This window comes from Chaetura pelagica, unplaced genomic scaffold (assembly GCF_000747805.2).
Source record: "Chaetura pelagica isolate M959 unplaced genomic scaffold, ChaPel_1.0 scaffold648, whole genome shotgun sequence".
NCBI classification, from domain to species: domain Eukaryota; kingdom Metazoa; phylum Chordata; class Aves; order Apodiformes; family Apodidae; genus Chaetura; species Chaetura pelagica.
The window spans coordinates 24,056-44,539 of NW_009954321.1; the positions used below are offsets into that span (position 1 = coordinate 24,056).

Below are 20,484 nucleotides of genomic sequence, written 5' to 3' on the forward strand. Positions count from 1 at the left end.
GGCTACTAAAGAGGTAAATGGGATGGGTTTTTATGATGCATATTTAGTATTCTTTAACTTTTGCTGTGAGCCACCAAAACACGGCAACAGTGTGGGTAAGTTAACCTTGGCCAGTTTTCTGACGCCTACTCAGCTGCCCTCTCACTCCCCCTACTCAACAGGATACAGGGAGAAAATAAGATGGAAAAGCTCATTGGTCAAGATAAAGACAGACAGATTGCTTATCAATGATCCACATGGGCAAAAGAGTGCTGACTACTACCAATTAACACAGATTTGGACCATGAGAAACAAAACCAAAAAGAGTAAAACAGCACTTTCACCCTGCCTTTTTCCAGGCTAAGTTTCACCCCCCTGCCTGTTGAACACTCTTGTAATTAAATACATTTTCAGAGGCACCAGCAATTTGGCTGATGGGCTCAGCTGTGGCTTACAGGGGATCAGCACCTCACTGATTCCTTGTACCTCCCTCCGAAGTCAAATTCCATTAGCAGCACTGGAGGAATGCTCATAACAATTCCTCTGACTGAGTAATGTTCCCTATTCACAATTCTAGGGAGACTGTGAGTTTCCCCTTCTCTATTGATTTTTTCCCCCAAAATCTCTGTAATAGAGCTCACATGACTGGCTGTTAACAGTGACCTGAAGAATGGATTACTTCCACATATATCACTTTGCCTTACTGTTACAACCTCTGTGTAAAAAAAAAATCTCTAAAACAACATTACACTTGAAACCTCAACTGATAGCATAAGATTGTCTTTTACAGTTGTTATATTTCAGTATTTTTAAGCTCACAGTATTTTATACAATGCTGTCTGAATTCTCAACTAAATAATTTCTATTCCATCACTGCACAGACAGGGATCCTATTATGAGGTACCTTATCTCAGGGGCAGGTTTCTTAATGCTTATCACAATGCCACTTTCCTATTTACACACTAGGATTGACAAATAGGTTCTATCCATATTTTTGTTTACTGAGCCATTTCCTGTGTGGAGACAAATTTGATTTAAAACAGCTCTGAAGGATAGAAATGGAAAAACTGAATATGTATCTGCAGTGCAAAGGCAGGTGAGAGGAAGTGCAGCATTCAGAAAGTCAAAATGGAAATAAAAAGGTAGATGAGGAAGTCACTCAAGTGTTATGCTATTCATCTAAACTTTATTTTCAGGATAATTTTTGCCACATAAGTCTCTTATCATCCTCTCAAGCTTCTTGATCCCATATTTTTAATTCCTTGATTCCCACCCACTGGATCTATTTAATTTAAAAAGCTGAAAGAGAGAAGAAAGATTTCTAAAAATGGAGGATACTGGTCTTTGGCAATCAGAATGAGGAAGACAGAATTTGTGTTCACAAAGGCTCATATGATTGTTTCAGGGCTGATATTACATAGGATTGGGAGAGTCTTAACGGAAGAATTAAATAATCAAAGATGCAGAAGCTATTTCCTTCCACATCACTACTTTTAGCCCCTTTATTAAAGAGACATAAAAAAAACCCCAAAACATTCCACTCCGAGGTAGCAGGAATCTCAAACCCATCCTCAAGCTATTTCTGTACATTTGAAAAAAAATCCTATGCAGAAATGCAGCATTTAATCTTCATGAAACAGAAAATTTGAGCTAAAACCTCATGGGAACTCCAGCAATATGAAGCATTCCAACACTTTGATGCCACAGAGAAATTTGTTTTCAGACTAAAAGAATGTGAAAAATAGGCAGCAGAATAAAAATACAAGTTTCCTAACTTTTATTCACCTAGTAGAAGACTAACGCTGGATCACTCATCTTACTAAGAATTTCCTGGTAAAAGGGAGAATGGTGGTAGGAGCAGTACCCGAGATGGTAATAGTGATGGTTCTTTTGGCAATGTGTGAAGTGCAGATGGTATCAAAGATATGCCAGTAACTTGAGCAGGAGCTTCCAAAAAAATCTCTTGTAGTGCATCTTATGCTCTGTGAATCGAAGTGACAGGGACAGCCCTGGCTATCTGGTGCTTTTATTTTACAGTCACTTGAACTACCTTAGGTGCAAGCACATCCCTCAGGCAAAAGTCTAAACTCCAGACATATTTGCATTTGTCCCAGGCACAAGGTACCTCTAACCAATTGATTCATAATCTTCACAGAAGAAAATCATTATCAGAAACACAAAAATTACTTAATCTGATCTGCTTTCCACTGACAGAACCTTTTTTTTTTTTCCCAAGTGTTCATTTCAGCTCTTTCCAGCACATAATTGTCTTCGATGATCGAAATATAAATGATTTTAGGGCCATGATAGCTTCTTTCTGCTTATTAATGTTGCTCAGAGATTTAAATCCACATACAAGCCACAAAGAGGGTTCTAGTGGAAACCATCCATGTCCTTCTATCTCCATTTTCCATAAACTTAAGCTTCTTCTCTCAAACTAGAGATTGGAATGCACACTACCAATGAGATCATTTACTGACAGAAACCAGTGCATAAGGTTTAGACACTAAGTGGCATCTTCATTTGGTGTGTGTTTTAATTAGCTTTATTTTCTGTGTAAATAAAACACTGAGGAGTCAGCCAGACAGACAAAAGACAAACTGTTTTCTGAATAGCTCCATGAAATGAGCAAGAATAAAGTCTGAAGAGAGTTGTATTTACCTCTGAAGCTCCCAGCTCACTTTTAAGAACACTAGGTCAGGTACACAGACACACTGAGAAAATGTGCAATTTCTTTCCCACTGAGCTGTCAAGACATTCATGCTGTGAATAGCTAACACCCTTCTTTGACAACCAGGCAAATATTTCTATTTTCTGCCATTCTAGTCATGAAGTATCTCAGCATTGCCTCAGTTGATTTAGTGCCAATTCAAGTCAGACTTTAGTCTAAGCTAGTAACTGGACCAAGTATTTTTGATGAAGCCTTGTCACAAGCTCACAGACTGCTGCTTAATACATTTCCAAATAGTTAGATAGCTAAAAAGGTTGTAAAGCTGAAAAGGCAGTAAGAAGCAAAATACACATTCACTGAACTGTCAGAATGGAGATTTAAGTAACACATACAAGTCAAACATACTGATGCTTTTACTTGTTGTTAACATTGCTTTTAAAAAACCCTGTAAACTTATAAAGGACTATGTAGTTCCTTAAAAATAAGTTATTTTCCATACTTTGAAAATGTTTTTTATTTAGAAAAGCATAATTGATAGCCAAATCCATCCAGGTAGAACTGAGATAAGGCTAAATAAACATATCCTATTCAAGTGGTAATTGTATGTATATACTATACACATTCCTTTATTTTAAGTATTTTAAAATATAAATTTCTGATTATATTGCAATTGCACCTATTGACCAAAAGTTTTCTTTACCAATATCATAAATGTGGAAGCCAGAATGAAGGGAAGAACACTTCTTCCAATGGGGAAAGATCCCATGGAACCTTCTCAGAAACCACTGGGTTAGTACTTCTTTACTTCTTCTGTAGTTCACAGCTTTTTTTTGTTGCTGTTGTTCTTTTTTTTTTTTTCCCCATGAGATAAGAATAAGCATGCAGGACTAATGTTACAGTTTGTGAATACACAAATAGAAAAAGCAACCCAATCAATTATTTAGAGTACAGACTTTGTGCCAAGACTTTAAAGCACTTTTGAGACTGCATTCCATCCTTTGAGCCATGCTGCATTACAGAGTTTCTATTTCAGGCAGGATTTCGTTTAGTGTTTTAACAGCTATACTTACAACCTACAGAGAATTAAAATGTCCATTAACTACATATGCTATGGACAGTACTTACCAATACTGGCATAACCTGGTGTTGATGGATCTCCTCCACTGTTCAATGAAACCATAAAAGCTTTGTCAGCGAGATCTGTAGTCTTTGGTAAGTCACAAGGATCAACATAAAGAAGAGCACCACCAAACCCAGCATCTTCTAAAAGAGAAAGCTGAGGGAATAAAACAACATTAACTATAGTCACTATAGTGACTATTAACAAAAACTATGTAAGAACACATTATTATTTATTCAAATTACTGTTGAGATAGAGGCTTTATCATGCAACAGGCTCTCCTCACACTATGCTCTGTACAAACTGAATAAAGACAGGTGCAGTTCCAAACTGCTTGGAATATAAAACCAGCCAGATTTTTTGAAAAGACAAAATCAAACCCCCCCAAAATGATTCAAAGTCGTATTTCCTCATTCATGTTAAAAGCTACGTGCAAAGCCTAGCTGCAAAAAGAATTCTTGCTTTTAAATTATGTGTGGCATGTTGAGAAAGCACAGTGCTAACAAATATTACAATCAGATGGGAAATTTGCAACTGTTGTAGCTTCAACTCTTGTATTGTGACAGCCAGATGAGGCTGGTGTGTTGAAGATCATATTCAGATGAGGTCCTAGGCACCATTCAGTAATGTACACAGAGGAACAAGTGGATCCACCTTTGTTCCTACTCACTGGACATTTTCTAGACATATAACCCGAACATTTTCAGGTGCTATAAATACCACCTTGAAAATGCCTTAGTTTTCAAACTAAGCTCTGTAAAACACCATAAGTAGATCTTCCTTTCCAAAAAACTATAGATATATGGTGGCAAATCAGGCAAACTTTCTCAAAGACAGGGACAAAAGCATCCAAGCACCATAACTTGCAGCAGCCTATAGATCAATTTTGACTGAGAAAACTCAGGTTTTTCCTTTTATAGAGAACTGAAAAATAAGTGCATTTTATTCCGAATCACACAAAATGGAATTGTAATATGACAAATACTCCCCTGAAATGAGTTGACATTTCTGCGTAATGCTCTGCGTATTTGGAATTGACTGCAGACTACAACGTCACAAAAGTATATTAATATTTCAGATAGAAGTAATTCTGGTATTTAAGGATTATCTTACTATTCACTATGCTATACTGATGACTTTCCAAATGGTCTGTGGAATAACTGCAACTGCATAATGTTTCTGGATTACACAACTCTGATTCCGTGGTAACCCAAGAAGCAGTTATCATACCTCCCGTTCTCAGTTCAACTGTCCTTCTCTTTCTGTCTTTTAGAAACTTCATTTTTTCTATGTATCTATGTATTTTCAGTTTAGCTTCTAGCTGGCTCTTTAAAGGAATGTTTATGCATAGTTCTTTCTGGCTTCCTAAGTAGGTAAATTACATAAATATACAAAATTCAATTTAAGTCTCAAAAGCATTTAATGTTTAGTTCTTGTTTCCTTGAAACTTAAGACAGAAAAAGCCTGATTAAAATAGCAGCCTAGTATTTGCCATTTCTAGAAATAAATATACCCAATGGTGTGAGTCACCAAGATTTTGATCTCATAGTTTGAATTCAGCTACACAGATGCAAGTGAACCTGTGAATCACTTGTGTAATCTTATATATCTTATTCAAACAAGCAATCCCTTGATGAAAAGAGATAATCTCTTTGAGAGGAACTCCATTCAGATGAACATGAGTGTGCAGCATGAAAATTTATGTGACCAGCACAGCTGTTTAAAAATTAAAAGATAAAAATGCATTACAGACCTTAAATGTAATGCAGGAATTGAAAAATTTATTAAAAAAATGTTATTTTATTGCTGTGTTGTTGTTTCATATTCAGATATTCAGCCTGGTTATTTAATTGCACAATAAAAGGAGGGGGAAACTACAGAAGAAGCAAGATTCATCATATCTAAATGATGCAACAGCCTAGATTTAAAATAACAATTGTTTTTTCCTGCACCCATATCCAGTATCTTTTTATTCATCTCTAGTCTTACTTAACAGCATAGCAGATAGGAAACACAGATGCTGTTTGTTGGGTTTTTTTTGTTGTTGTTTTTTGTTTGTTTCTTGGGGATTTTTTTCTGTTTTTTAAGATGGTTTTAAAATCTTTGTACTTAAAAATAAAAAAAACAAAACAAAAACACAACAATACTAAATTCCTCTGTTTCACTGAAGGAAGGTAACTTCATGGTTGTTATCCACAAAGAGCAGGAACCACTGCTGCCATGGCTACAATCTCTAGTAAGGAGTTGTGATGCACATGTGAAATTATAAACAGCTTTCAGATTTCAGCTATAATTGCTGCTTTTTAACTTTCCAACAGTGATATCACAACTATGCAAACAATAAATAAGTAGCGTTGCTTCCATTTTCACCTTAAATAAGTCAACATCTTAACAGTCATGAAGTGCCCTAGCACAAAGAAGCTGAGGAAGGGACTGAATAGTTTTAAATAGCTAAAGAGTATAAATTACTTTGGGTAAACTATTCAAATCAATGGATTACCTCAGAGTGTAGAACCAACCAAAAGCAGAATCTGGAAAAAAAGAAGCAATGAGAAGCAGGGGGACACTACTTCTCACAGCCGACTTTCATGTGTTTTATCTCACCTAAGCCTCGTGCACACCTGAATGAATGCTTCAGCAGGGGTTTACCTTCGTGATCAGAACGCAGAAACTAACCTTCCAAGAGAAGTGAAGACAGTCTCTCCATATGAAACACCAGTTTAATACAGAAGGCCGGTCCTTAAATGACTGGTTATAAAGAGGGAAGGCAATGCAACCGGTACTGGCATCAAGCTACACTTGTTATCTTTCAGGGAGGAACAAAGTCTACCTCCATGAAGGTCTTTCTCCCCGGTCTCCCCTTCCCAGCCAAGATGATCCTTGCACCTCCCAAGACTAAAAAACGCAGGAACAAATCAGGTAATCAGGCTTCATTCTTGTGTTTCTGTAAGGCTTTTTTACTCTGCTTTCTATGCTTGTCCATTTGTGTGTCTTGATCCACAGTACTTATTGAACTACTAATTAGTTGGCAAGGAAGACTTATTTCACAGGAGAAATTATGTCAGTATTTTCCTGCACGTGTAATGAAAATGGGATATCAAGTAGACAAGAGATAGATCCTGCTAATGCACCATACTGGGAAGGCATTAATTAAATCTGAAGCGCTTAACCCTTAATGGAAGGAGGAAAATCATAGAAGAAATCATGAGAGGGAGTGACAGATGGAAAATAGTATAGGAACTTGGACCACAAATTGGACTCAACAAAATCAAACCTTGCAAAACAAAGCTGCACAAAACCTGTTCAATAATCTACAAACAACCTGTTCTTTTTTTCAACTGATACTTGATGTAGGATAACACAATTTGGTAAAGGACATATTGGCTTACAATTCTATAGAAGGGACTTTGTCAGCATGGAAGGTTCTATCCTTACTCAAACCAAGTAGCACTAACATTTTTTTTGGAGAAGTTACTTTAAAATACAGCAACTTTCAAATGCATTTCACCATTCATACACATTGAGTACAGTTTTTCAGCATGTGATAAACTAAACTCTAGTGCTTGGAAAAAAAATGAACCAAATTTTTCCATTTTACTATAGACTCCCTTCTGTTACATTTACTTCTGAATACTAGGTTCAATATAAACCCAGTGACATTTCCTTATTAGATCTATTTTCAACTATATTACATAAGCCTTATGACTTCCAATCACAACTTAATGGTTAAAAAGTATCAAATAAAAACTAAAACTAGCTGCACATGGTATTTAAGATGTCTTTTCCTTAGCTATGAAATATTTTCAGCACTGTCCTAGTTAGAATTTAAAAGTCTGTTTTTTCAAAAAGACCTTTAGCCCATGAAGCTGTCTTAAACCAAAAGTGCCTCAAAACATAGTTCTCATCTTCACAAGGCATTCATGTGCACATATCCCACATTATTGAATCTCTTGGCTGTATCCTCACCCAGGCACTTAAAAGTAATAAACAGAGTTAGGCTGTTCCCCAAAACTACTCACAGAGTTTTGAATGCCTTTATACTGTATCAGCTCAACATGGCAGAAAGAAGCTGCTGTGTAAATCAGAATCAAAGTAATTATGCGATAGACTGGAAGGCTTCTGACTGATGTCAGTACCATGAAGATTATATACCCAACCTCTGTCAATTTATTTATATGAAAACCTGGAAATTTCAGTCACAGCTTAAAGTCACAATAATTAAAAAAATTTTACAGTAAAAAAGAGTCAATGAAAATAAGTCTGTGTCTGCAAACTAACAGAACCCTAAATAAAGAGATTAAACATGCTTTACTTATGGGCATTTACAGAATGCTTAAGCATGGGAATTTTTAAGCTTAATGGGGCAGTTTGCACTCCTTAAATCTGCACACAAAATTACAAAAATGGTAATTTACACAACGTATGCATTACTGTAAATGACATCACAGTTCATTAGGCAATAAAGGCCTTCAAGTGTCAGCTATTTACAGTACAGTTAAATTAATGTTATTATTCTAGCATATGACCTCTTCCATATAATTTCAGGCCAAAAGTCCTCCTAAAGCCAGATTGACAAATGCACTCTTTATTACAAGTCCATAGAGGTGCTAACACACACAGTTAAACATGAACATAACACATTCATAACCTAAAAATTGATTGGATACTCCTACTTATATCGTAATTGCCATTGCATCTTCTCTGCACCTTCTAAGCAATCCACGCAAAAACTCATGCAGAATTTTCCATTCAAAGTCAGGATACATACAGATTATTTGATCAAAAAAGCAATTTTAAGAAGAAAAACTAAACATTAAAATAACACAATACATAATATTCCAAAGGAGGAAAGAAAATATCTCAAAGATATATGAAAAAAAAAAAAACCAACACATGTACCTATTACATACTACTTTCTGCTTAAAATCAAACATTAATAAAACTCTGTAGAAGCTGTATCTCCTGCTATCATTACACTTCAATACAAAGACCAGGGTTAGTCAAATAACAGCAACCAGTTTTCAGTTAATGCATTTTTTGATTTGTGGTGCAATGTGCAAAAGACATGGTTCATTAATCTGAGACAAAGCTTTACTAGCTGGACGGGCTCTAAGTTATTACTCCTTTCTACTGAAGTTCTGATTAAAATCATGACACTCTGAAAGAAACTCCCACCTCATTTGTATGTATGTAACAATACCAAGCAAGGGGAAAGTGTCACTTAAAGTGCTGGAATACCTTACTGACATGAGATTTTTAATTTTTTTTATTATTTTTTTTTCCTAGAATAGACTGTTTGAGTATTGCACTTTTAATTAGATGCCAGTGTCCTCTCAATTACCTATTATACCTCTCAATATACCTTCTGCTATACCCTATACCAGGGCACTTAGAAGATGCAAAGGTACCACAAATAAAACTCAAGGCAGAGAAGAAAAAACCCACCTATATATACCTATCTACATTTCAATACGTCTTTCAAGTTGCATGTAAGGTGATAAGGTGGTAGAGGTCCAATTTGGCTTCAGTTTTGTTTTGTTTTTTTTGTGGTTTTTTTTTTAGTACTAGACTTAATGCTTTATCATGCTTCTACATTTCTCACCACAGAGATCAAGGGACAGTTTTCAAAAGAATAATTCTGTGGCAAAACATGACAAGTTTTGGCTTTTGCTGGTCAATCGTCAAGGTGTTGTACTAACTTAATAAAAGAGATGGAGGACATAGCCAGTTTAAGAGCTGACTACATGGGGATAATGAAAAGAAATACATTTTCCCTATTCAGCTCAAGCACTGCCCTTTTTTAAGGAATGACACTATCACTACATTGAACAAACAAAAGAACTGAGCTGTGTAATACTTCAAAAAGCTAGAAATGTTGCCAATAGCTAACCCATAAATGACAGGTATTTCCACAAAGGTTTTAGAAGGTTGAAAACATAAGCATTGAATTAAATAAACTATTCCTAACATATAATGCCATATATATTAACAACACAAAATCAAACACTCTGTCTCATGACAAGACCTTAAAACGTTGATGGAAAGCAAAGAATACACAAGAGAGACAACTGGCACTGGGAATAACAATACACATGCAAACTGCAGCAGCTTCTACAGTATAAAGCTGAAAGAAACTCACACCAACAAAAAGAATAAAGTGATGAATAAACAAGAGCTACCATAAATTGGCAGAACTCAAACTGGATCAAGAGTTTCCAAGCATTCATTGTACAATGCTGAATCACTACTCAGCGTGTTGTCTACTAGTTTGACTAGAAATCTAGACACTAGCTTCTGGGCAGTTGAGGAAAAAGCTCAAGATCTTTCCCCCCCACCATTTCTATATCACAAAGTAGTTTGGTTTAATCCTGTAATCCATGCACAGGAATGTTTTTAGCGTCATGGTCCTGAATGTGTTATTAAGCTTATAAAGAACTAAAGGTTTTCTTCAATCCTTTTCCTGTTTGCTGGCTGCTCGTCTTCCATAGAGTTGTATCGAAGAAAAGTAATTTGTTACACATCAGCAGTTTTTAAAAATTGATTTTTTCACAATAGGGTACTTGGACAATTAAACATAAGCCAGATATACTGCTAGTTCCCTGCACTAGATTTTAGGAACTTTTAATACAAATTGAGTGCATATTTTATTGCCAGATCTTGCTTACAACTGCTAAGAAATTCACAATGTTCAATCTAATTAAAAATGAAATTGAACTACAGTTCCCTAGAAACGAGGGCTGGTTGGACTCAATAAGCTTTACTTAATTTATTTCAGAATCAAAATAATTAAATTGCTTACAGTCCAGAAAAAATGCTTCATTATTTGATATGTATATAATACAAAATCTTTCATATTGTTATTGCATTTCTACATCTTCAAGGATTACTACTCACTTTTAAATAAGTATGTAGAGGAGCACTGTGTCTATAGCAAGTATCATTAAACATTCAATAAACATTAAAAAGAAGAAACAGACTGGATGAATGTCCAGATGAGCAAGCTCCATAAAGCCAGTAGCATTTCCTTGTTCATACTGAAATTGTTGTTTCTAGCTTTATGGTTATTTCAGTCTATGTTTAGACTCTATTATAGCAAGAATAAAGCTGAAGATCCATGATACAAAAAAACAATTACACAAAGATATAATTACAATCTTGGTAAATCACCAGGGATACTCTGATTAGACCCTTAGTTATATTTTATGCATTTTACCGAACTTTTAATCCAAAATTCCCTAAACAGCCATGACAGTCACAGGCCTGAGTCAAATTGGCCTGTTTTCCCTTTTTAAAACTTGCTAATTTATTTATTTTCCTACCACTAGAAAGATGAGGTAACACCAGCAGATGCAATTTACAAATGCTTTTAGCAGCACACGGTGCTTCTCATGCAGAAAGCATCATGTTTATATCACTGTCCTGTGTGTCATGCAGGACACAAAAAAACAAGAAATGTTTTCTCTGGGGACGAGGCTGCAAAGTCACCTTTTGAGCAGCCATACTGTTTACCACAATCATTTAGGGCAGCTAGTCCCAATTTCAGGGAGATCTCAGACCTCTGCAGTCCATTTCTCCTCACCACTCTTGAACCAAGCAGCAAAACCCCAGCCAGGAGACACCCCAACCACAAAACAAGCTGGGACAGACCAACGTTTAAGTATCAGCTTGGTTGCATGCCACAGTACCTGGCTTCACTTCACATCTCTTGCAATGTTACTGGTGAAATACCCAGTGGCTCCCACTCAGGACAGGATGTGTGGAAGGCCATCACTTCCTTTGCACTTTGCAATACAGTGTTTCCACAAGGAAAGCAAATGTACGGAATCTAAAACATTCCCAGGGCACCCTCTAGCTCCATAGAGCACTGTGGCCCCTTCCAAGAGCGAATATCATTCCCTTTGCACCAAATGAGCAGCGCTTGCCCTGCCCAGTGCCGGTTCCCGCCCTCACCTTCCCCAGAGCCCCCCAGGGCCTGGCTGGCCTCATCTCCCCTTCTGGAAGCTTCTGGGTTGCCAGGCAGATTAGCTGGGGCAGCGCGCATGGCAAACCTCAGCCAATCCAACGCCTGCTGGGGCTGAGCTGTCTCCTGATTGGTGCTCCTCCTGGCCTGGGTCGCTGGCGCTCAGGTCTCCTCCCTCAGACCATTGTTCTTGGGTTACAGAAATACACTTAGCCTGCAGCATTTGGTCTCTCCTTGTTTTCTGCTAACCACAACAACGACAAAGCAACTGAATGCTGCTAAACAGGGAAAGGTTGGACTGCAGCACCCTAAGCCTTACCACAAAGTGATGAGCAGGCTCCAGTACTGTGTTAGTATAGAGGGCAAGATGCAGCCATAGCCCCATTTTTAGCTCTTTAGTTAAAAAATGGAACCCTGAAGCATCATCTGAAAATGAGTGATTACATTCAGGAGTAGTAATACTTTATACTCAGTAAATAGTAGCACAAATAAAGTGCAAATAGGTCTACTAAAGGGATTTTACCTGTCACTATGGTAAGAGCTATTAAGTGTATACGTTGTCAATTTACAATTACTAGTGCCTGTCCATTTAACCTGTTCATCACCCTGGTGAATGGCAGTGAGGGAAATACGCTCACGTTGTCTTTTCTGCCAGTGGTGAGCTGCTAGTCCTTCAGTATAGACTGGGTCTGCCAGTGGACTGGTATCGACATCACACAACAGTCACATTGAAATTGGTAACCTGACAACATGCAGGAAAATGTAAAGATTAAGGGTGCATGTATTATAATCTTGTTTTTCTCAAGTTATTTATTAGTCATCGATACATTCAACTGAAGCCAGAAACCAGACACTTACTTAAATCCAAGTTTTGGCATTCTTACCTCTTCTGGCACTTTTAAAGTTTTTTGTTAAATTCAAGGCCATACTCATAACAAAAACTTAAGACAGTGTCATACTAGCTTTGTGGAAAAAAAGAAATAAGAAAATTAAAAAATGTTAAAGTGTATTACCCGAGTGCTGCCAGCAATCAAACATCTGAGTGCAAATCCAGCTTGTTTTTCCACTTCTCAGCTCCAGAGCTAAGCACTCTATTTCTCAGTTATATGCAGCACATATCAGTAACACGGGTATATTTTCAGATGAAGGGAGAACCTTCTGACAGGGAAGGAACAGATCCCTCTAAGTTGCCATTGCCAAGCATCAGCCTTATGAAGTCATTCAGATTGCCAGGCCGCTCCACTTCCTCTGCCCATAAGGAAAGCCCCACAGATAAGCAGCGGTGTAAATCCTCTACTGAGAGTATAGGAGAGGATAGCAACTTGTACCTTAACCTTTGGAAAGGGATCCCCAAATTCTTATGCTATATCTGTTAAGAGAAATGGCAGAAGGGCTGAAAGACTGAATAATTAATTCAAGATGTACTAACTACACTGCTAGACACAGTAAACAGCAGAGGTCAGTGTGTTGCATGCACCAAAAAAACAGGAATTTGTCCTCTTTTGTGCATTTGATTTACCTAAGCTGTCTGTTACAACTGCTCCTGGGGATTCTGAGTGTCATTACCATTATTCATTCAAGCACTGCATTCATTCCACATAATTGCCTGCATTATGAATGGTTTCCACAAACAATTCTTCAATTAAGGTGGGTTTTGGATACTTAATACCTCCAGACCACCAACCAAAGCAGAAGTACACACAAAAAATGAAGACAGCAATGTGGAAAAAAAACCAACAACTTACACTGTTTCTAAAATTGCCAGTTAAATAATCGGCAAGACAAAGTAAGTATATAAGCAGAGAGAAATGGAAATACCTATTTGCATAAACACTCCACACTGTGCATCATATGCAACATAAACTCCAAGTCTTTGATTCTCTTGCCCATCTGTTTTCAAATTACATGTAGCCCGTATTTGGGATACTTTGACATACTGTGGGTATATATTTTTCACCACTGACACTGAATGCTAGGAATGTTGAAACATAAACAGCCCAAATCATCCCACCACCTCTCAGATAAAGTAGCATTAGAACTTTACTAGTTCTGTGAGTGTACTTGTTACATAGCATCTATCAAGATATTAACAGATGTTCTTACAACCCACATAACAATCAGTCATAGATTTTTAATTAAGGCACATTTGCTGCCTCAAATAATTGCATAGTAGGACGTCTGTTAGATTGCTAAAATACAACTGCCTTCATTGGACCTGAGCAAAAAAACCCCAACAAATCCTTTCACTCATTTTATTATTTTCACAATTATTATCTTGGAAGATTCTTTTCAAAACATGTTCTCTGCTCAAATGCTTTCTGAAGTACCATATTGCATCCAGGTTTCCCACTTTTAAAATAATGCTTTGAGCATAAGTCTCTTTAGATATTGTACAACACTTAAGTATTTTTGAGTTTACATTTGGTTTAGTTTTATGTTTCTAAGTGGAACATATAATGATTTAGAGTATGCTATATGTAAGCCTCAGGCATATCTATATATCAAATAAGAAAACTGCATCTTATTAATTGGGTGATGAATATTTTACTTACTTTTATAGAAGAGAGCAGGGTTTAATGGCTTGGTTAGCATGCCTTTAAGGAAGTCAATATTCAGAATGAACTATTTATCTTCCTTATTAGCAAAATAGTCACAAACCAGGAATGATAAAAGAAACAGTCATAAAGAATATGCCAGTGCATAGTTATTTTTAAAAACTATACATATTTTTTTTTAAATATTAAGAAACCTTAGCAATAAAAGTTCATTATAAATTATCAGTACTAATTTCCACTAATCTCCCCTAGACATCTGAAACTTCTAAAATCAACTAGTTTCCATTTTGCTTCATAACCAACATTTGAGCAGCTAGATTTTTTTCTTCCACATGATCTTATTCATGAGCTGTTCAACACTGAACATATCATGAGCTGAACATCTGGGTCTGTAGCAGAATATGAAATAGAGTGGAGGAACACTTTACATACAACTCAGGCACAGCAAAACCGCAGGAAAGCTACACAAAAGACACAACAGCTGAACAAGTCAACATTTGCAGCTTTTTTCTCCCCTGATCCTTTCTTTTTACTGTTTCCCACTCAGTACATCAGTAAAACAGCTTTGGCGGCTCCTCCTGTGACCTACTAAATAGGTCATTTCACCAAAATGAAATAGTGGAAAGAGCTACATGAAGGAGGTCCAAGGTTGCAGGACTTGATGGGAACAGGGATGGCAGCTGTATTAGTCTGGCAGTCACAAAGCACTACAAAGTCATTCGTTCACCATCAGTTTAAAAAAAAACAACAAACCCAAAACAAAGCCAACAACCACTAACTCTTCTTCAAAAACAGAATATAGCATTAGTTCCAGAACATCAATCGAAAATTATGCCCTTGCTGTGTTATATAAAAGAGAGTGAAAAATATAAAATGTGGTATGTCCAACTTCTTGTCATAAATTTTTTTATGCAGTGATTAGGAAAGGAAGACCCCACTACCAAACCAAGGTCATATGAAAGGTGGATAGCAAAGGTGAGCTAGGAGAACTATTCTTCCCTGTCACTCTTCTCCTCAACTAGGACATGGACAGCAGCCACAATAAGGTTATTTTAGTCTTTTTCTGACAATTTTTTTGTGAAGGCAAGGAAAGACCAAAGGAAAATACCTTTTAAAATGCTGTATGTTAAAACAAATACAGTTCCCTCTGATGGGCTCAGTGAAGAGATTTAGCACCACTTAAAGCCCTTGAATGGGAGTCTAAATGACATAAAGACAGAATACTGTAGTTAGAAGATGAATTAAAAATAAATACAATTAAATCCATGATCAATTTCTGTTACACCACTGTTTTATCTTGAAACAGAACTTTCTGTAATATTCTTTAAAGCAGACAATTTTATTCTGGAAGAAAAACAAAGCAAAAAAGAAACCAAAAGCCCAGCTAAAAGCTCAAGCACACCAAAATGTTAGGCTGCAAAGCCGTGCAATGAATGAATGGTCTGACAGACAAATAAAGACATTCATATTCCCTGGTGTTTAGCACAGCATAGGAATCTTTAGAAAATCAGGGAGTAGTTCAGACAAGAATTTTCTCATGCAATGTCTTTGTAATGGAGGCAAGGAGCGAAAACAGCTTTTCTCCGTGACAAACTGGCAGTCATGACTAGTCTTTGTACTCACTGTTGCCTGTAGGCATAAAGAAAGCCAGCTCAGGGTTACAAAGCAAGCCTACTACTGCACTACTTATTAAAGAAAATGCACCTACATCTGTTATGTTTAGAATATTAATAGTTACGGAAATAATTATTTCTAGTCTGCATTTAGTTACACCAGCTTTACACCACCATAACACTCTACTTTCCTAAATTTAAAACGGTAAGAAACTAAGAGAGTTAGGCTTTGTAATGTTTCACACATAGTGAAAGGAATTCTCTCAGAAACTAGAAAACTGTTTACTACACATATAACGTTGTGATTCTTTTTGATAGTAAATGTTAAACATTAATTCTAAGATGAAATACATAAAGAACAGTCAATTGTAGAAGCAGAGACAACTCAAACCATCAGAGAAACAGATTAATTAATGCCATCTTTCCAATGAAACCTTACATGCCAACAGGAGACACTGAATAGCTAAGTAGTTCTGTTAAGATACTTACAGTAGTATGACAGGAGGTTTAAAGGCTAATTTACCTTTTGAGGCCTTTGCCAGAATCTATTAAACTGTCCTTTAAAAAAAGGATTTCTGAAGAGAATGACCTGTTTATGTGACACTCCATAAACACAGTGAGCTTAGAAGATAGCTCTAACAGTAAAAAACATTTTCTAGAGCAGCTCAGCTCTTTGCATCCCCTAAGATTATCTTTGATTATTGGAAAAATAACTTAAGACGCTGAATTCTCCCTTCAAAACATTTATATTATCATCAGTGACTCTGAGCTGAAATTAAGTTCCAGGCTTGCCATCTAAGATCTTATCTGGATCTGAGTACAAGCATTTGTGTAACTTCTTTGAAATATTTTGATTCTGAAACACAACATTCAGAGAAGGATATGGTGATATGCTGATCTCCTAGCAACACGGCAGCAGAGGTACACACTTGAGATCACATGACAACACGAAGTCTGAGAAATCCTCTCAAGCTGTTTGCTCAATTACACCACAGTTCTGAGCTTACAAATCTGTGATAGATGTGGTTCTCTCCCAAGGCTCCCACTCAGCCCCACTTTTGAGACATGCAAAAAAGTAGATATGAAGCTTGAGGTCACACGGAGAATTGTTGAAGGTGGATTTAACTGTATTGATGTTAACGCGATGCTCCTAAGTGCATACTTGGAGCAATATACAAACCTCTCTTTAATAACAGGATAATTGCTGCTTTAGTTGCCTTCACAAGCTGCAGATGAAGTACATATTCAAAGAGAAGAATTCAGAGAATATCCTGTTTTTCACTTAAAAAATGTTTTGCCTATCACATTTCCTCCATGTATTTCTATTCTTTAATACTGCTGAAATTATAGTGTATTGCTCCTTCATTCAATGATTAATTTCCATATACATATGCTTTCTAGATCTACATGCAGCTTGTGTTGTTCAACTTAATTTATAATTCATACATTACTAATAAGTACAAGAGTCCTATTCACAGAATAATAAAATGTAAAGCCATATATTATCACACTTGTATTACTCACTATCACGTTACATCATACTTTGTCCTCTATATTTCATAAAGCAATAAACATCATGTATTATCCATCAGCATCAAAATCCCAGATGGTTTTATCTCAGAAATTGACATGTGTGGATTTCAAGACACAAGATTTTGAAGGAAGATAATTTGTAATAAAATCGAAATGTTAACATGTAACAAAGACTTCAGTAACACCAGAAGATGTAAAAATATGTGTTGCTTCCTCACATACATCTGTGCTTAAATATTTTTGGCTGGGGTTTAGAGATTTTTATGTTTTGTTGTTAGTTTTTCTGTGGGGTGGGAGGGTTGGTGTTGGTTTTTTGGGGTTTTTTCCCCCTCTTCTAGGATAGCTAGAGAATATGCTAATAGCAACATTAAAGATGCATTTTTTTCCCCTAGTATTTATAAACATCAGAGGCAAATCAAATCATCACATAACACACCCTGGCCACTAGACACCAACTAAATTATTTTTAAATAAATAAATAAAAATAATCTTAAAATCTTCTTAAAATGTTAATTTGTACACTTCCCCTAAGCATGAGTCATGTCAGGTAAGGTTATCAGGCTGACAGAGGACATTCCTTATGTTATGTTCCCACAGTAAAAGATGGAGCCTTTTTTTCTGGGCAATAAGAACCTCTTGACAGAAGACTAAGCAGCCAATCCTTCTGGATGAACAATCCTCTGTGCATTTCACCAGGACAGTTTATGGCAACAATACTTCAACAGTAATATCACTATGCCATGCCACGACCTTATCATCTTAGGAGAGTTTTACCTGAATAAACAGCAGGCATGACTTCTTTTGCTAAAGGGGACTTGCTCCTGTCAAACATACTAAACAATGCACTTAAATACATTCTACACTTAAGTGTGCTTTTTATACTAAATAAAGGGAGCTTTAATATGCTTAAAGATAAGGCAGCATTACTGTATTGTCTGGGAGAAAGAGCAGAATGCTAGAAACCTCACTGTGTCAAGCTTATCTCTCGAGTGAGAGATCAACTTAGTCATATTAACAATCAAACTAATCTGGGCATTAAAACACAGTCTTTCCCCGAATTAAATAATGTAATTTTTATTCTGTTGTTTGCTGAACAGAAGAAATAGGGCATTGAAGATGCCCTTCACCTACTACCACTGCTATCAAAAATTCTGCACTTTTGGTAGGTCAGAAGCAATTTCCCCCCCCCCCCTCAATCTGTGTATCTTGCAATGACTGAATTTTCAAAGAAAATAAAGCACTTTGAGTGGGAACATCAGATTTAGTCCTTGCAGCATTAAAAAAACAGCAACAAAAAACTCACATCAAAATTCACCCCAGCCAGGTCTACTTGAAAACAGCACAAATCAATAAATCATCATTTGAATAAATGTCTCATTTAAAAATGTAAACTATGTTTGTGAGACCCATTTTAGACTTGCAAAAGGTACAAGTTTTCCAGAAAAATTACATGCAAAAATGTGCAGACGAAAACAAAACAGTACAGGCATTTGCACACAAATTCTATTGTATATATAGTCCTGCAAGAAAAGTAATTTCTGGGTATGAGAGCTTCACATGCCTGTTTTTAAATTCTAAGATCTCAGCCTCTTGCAATTAGCTAAGTCCTGACAAATTGCATCACACTGTAAAGGAGCCAAATGTAAATTAGATATTCCACAGTGAAAAGTTGTGTTATTTTATCACACTCCTTATCACCCTTCCAACCCCATTTTGTTGGCCAGGGCAAAAGCCAACTTTTAAAGATGCTCCCCTTAATGCCTTGTGTGAAGCACTGTGCAAAGATGATATTTGCACTATTCTTAAATCTTTCAAGACAAGAAAGAGATACAAACTGTTCTGAATGGGACTGCTGCTACATATAGTTCTTACACAGAAACAGGAGGCTAGGTCAGGATTCTCCTCACACATCTCAAATGTCTTCCCTGTTATCTCATTTTTATGGCTTATATACAGCACCTTACAAAAGGGAACTTGCATTGCCAGGCACAGCAAGAGCCCACAAAGCCTGTGGAAGCCTCAACATTTATCTGATATTGGAAACATCAGATCCAGTGTATCATACATTAACGTGACCAACTGCATTGCTGGCAGAATCTGAAATTAAGATGGAATACGAGGTTACTGAGAGAAAGCAATGTTCACATAAATCAGATGCAAAGAACTAATTAATTGCTAGTCTGTCATAAAGATTTCTTAAACTTGGTATCCAAGAATCATCAGAGCTAGCAGAGTTGGACTTGCCTTTTTCTGTTATACTCTGTAATATCATAAACAAGAATGGGATATTGTTGGGTGTTTAAGTGGATTAAATGTTAACATTGTTCCTCTGAGATCACAGTAGGAAGCCTGACTAAAATGAATTGTCAGGTGAGTTCTCCAATGGACATTTTAGATCATAAAACCATAACACAGAACTGAATACACAGGCAATATAGTCAGTTCCCACTCAAGGAAAAGACAACATTGACTTTGAAATGAAAAATATGCTTCCTTCTTATTGAAAGGCTGGACTCTCTAGGTCAACTCAAGGCCACTTCTGGGACTGCTTAGTACAATTCTTATGATGCCTGCATAACGACTTACATCAGAAAAGCATAAATAAAAGGTTTGACTGTCAGTGTAGGCACTCCCCCGGCCTTCACAAAATGCAAATACTCTGTCCTCCACCTAAAATATTACCTGTACCTAGACATAATTGCATGCTGTCCTGACCAATCCCAGCAACTGCACATAAAACAATCATTTACAAACTACCAGGCTATCATCAGCAACAATGTGTGTGTGGGGTTTGTTTTGATTTTTTTTAATCTTATATTGATTGGGTTTCAGTTGTTGTTTGTTGGGTTTTTTTTAATCCCAACTTTTAGATAAATTTGAAGTGCAAAACTGATGTGATATGGAGAACTATTTATGAAAAACATCACTAGTTGTTATATGGCATCCTAAACCAATTTAGGAAAGCAGTTCCCACCAAATTTTACTTCAGGTTGCAGTGACTGTGATCATGAAACTTCTGGTTTTCCTCCCAATGGACATGCAACACACTTGAC

General features: G+C 36.6%; 1 protein-coding gene across 1 annotated transcript in view; it reads right to left on the reverse strand.

The window, feature by feature from the left end:
- The window catches only part of NAALADL2 (N-acetylated alpha-linked acidic dipeptidase-like 2), a 121,912-nt gene that overhangs the window by 23,397 nt on the left and 78,031 nt on the right, over positions 1-20,484 (reverse strand). Inside the window, exon 5 of the mRNA XM_010004177.1 lies at positions 3,776-3,926. Within this exon, the coding sequence (XP_010002479.1) occupies positions 3,776-3,926 (151 nt within the window). The remainder of the gene's footprint in view (positions 1-3,775; positions 3,927-20,484) is intronic.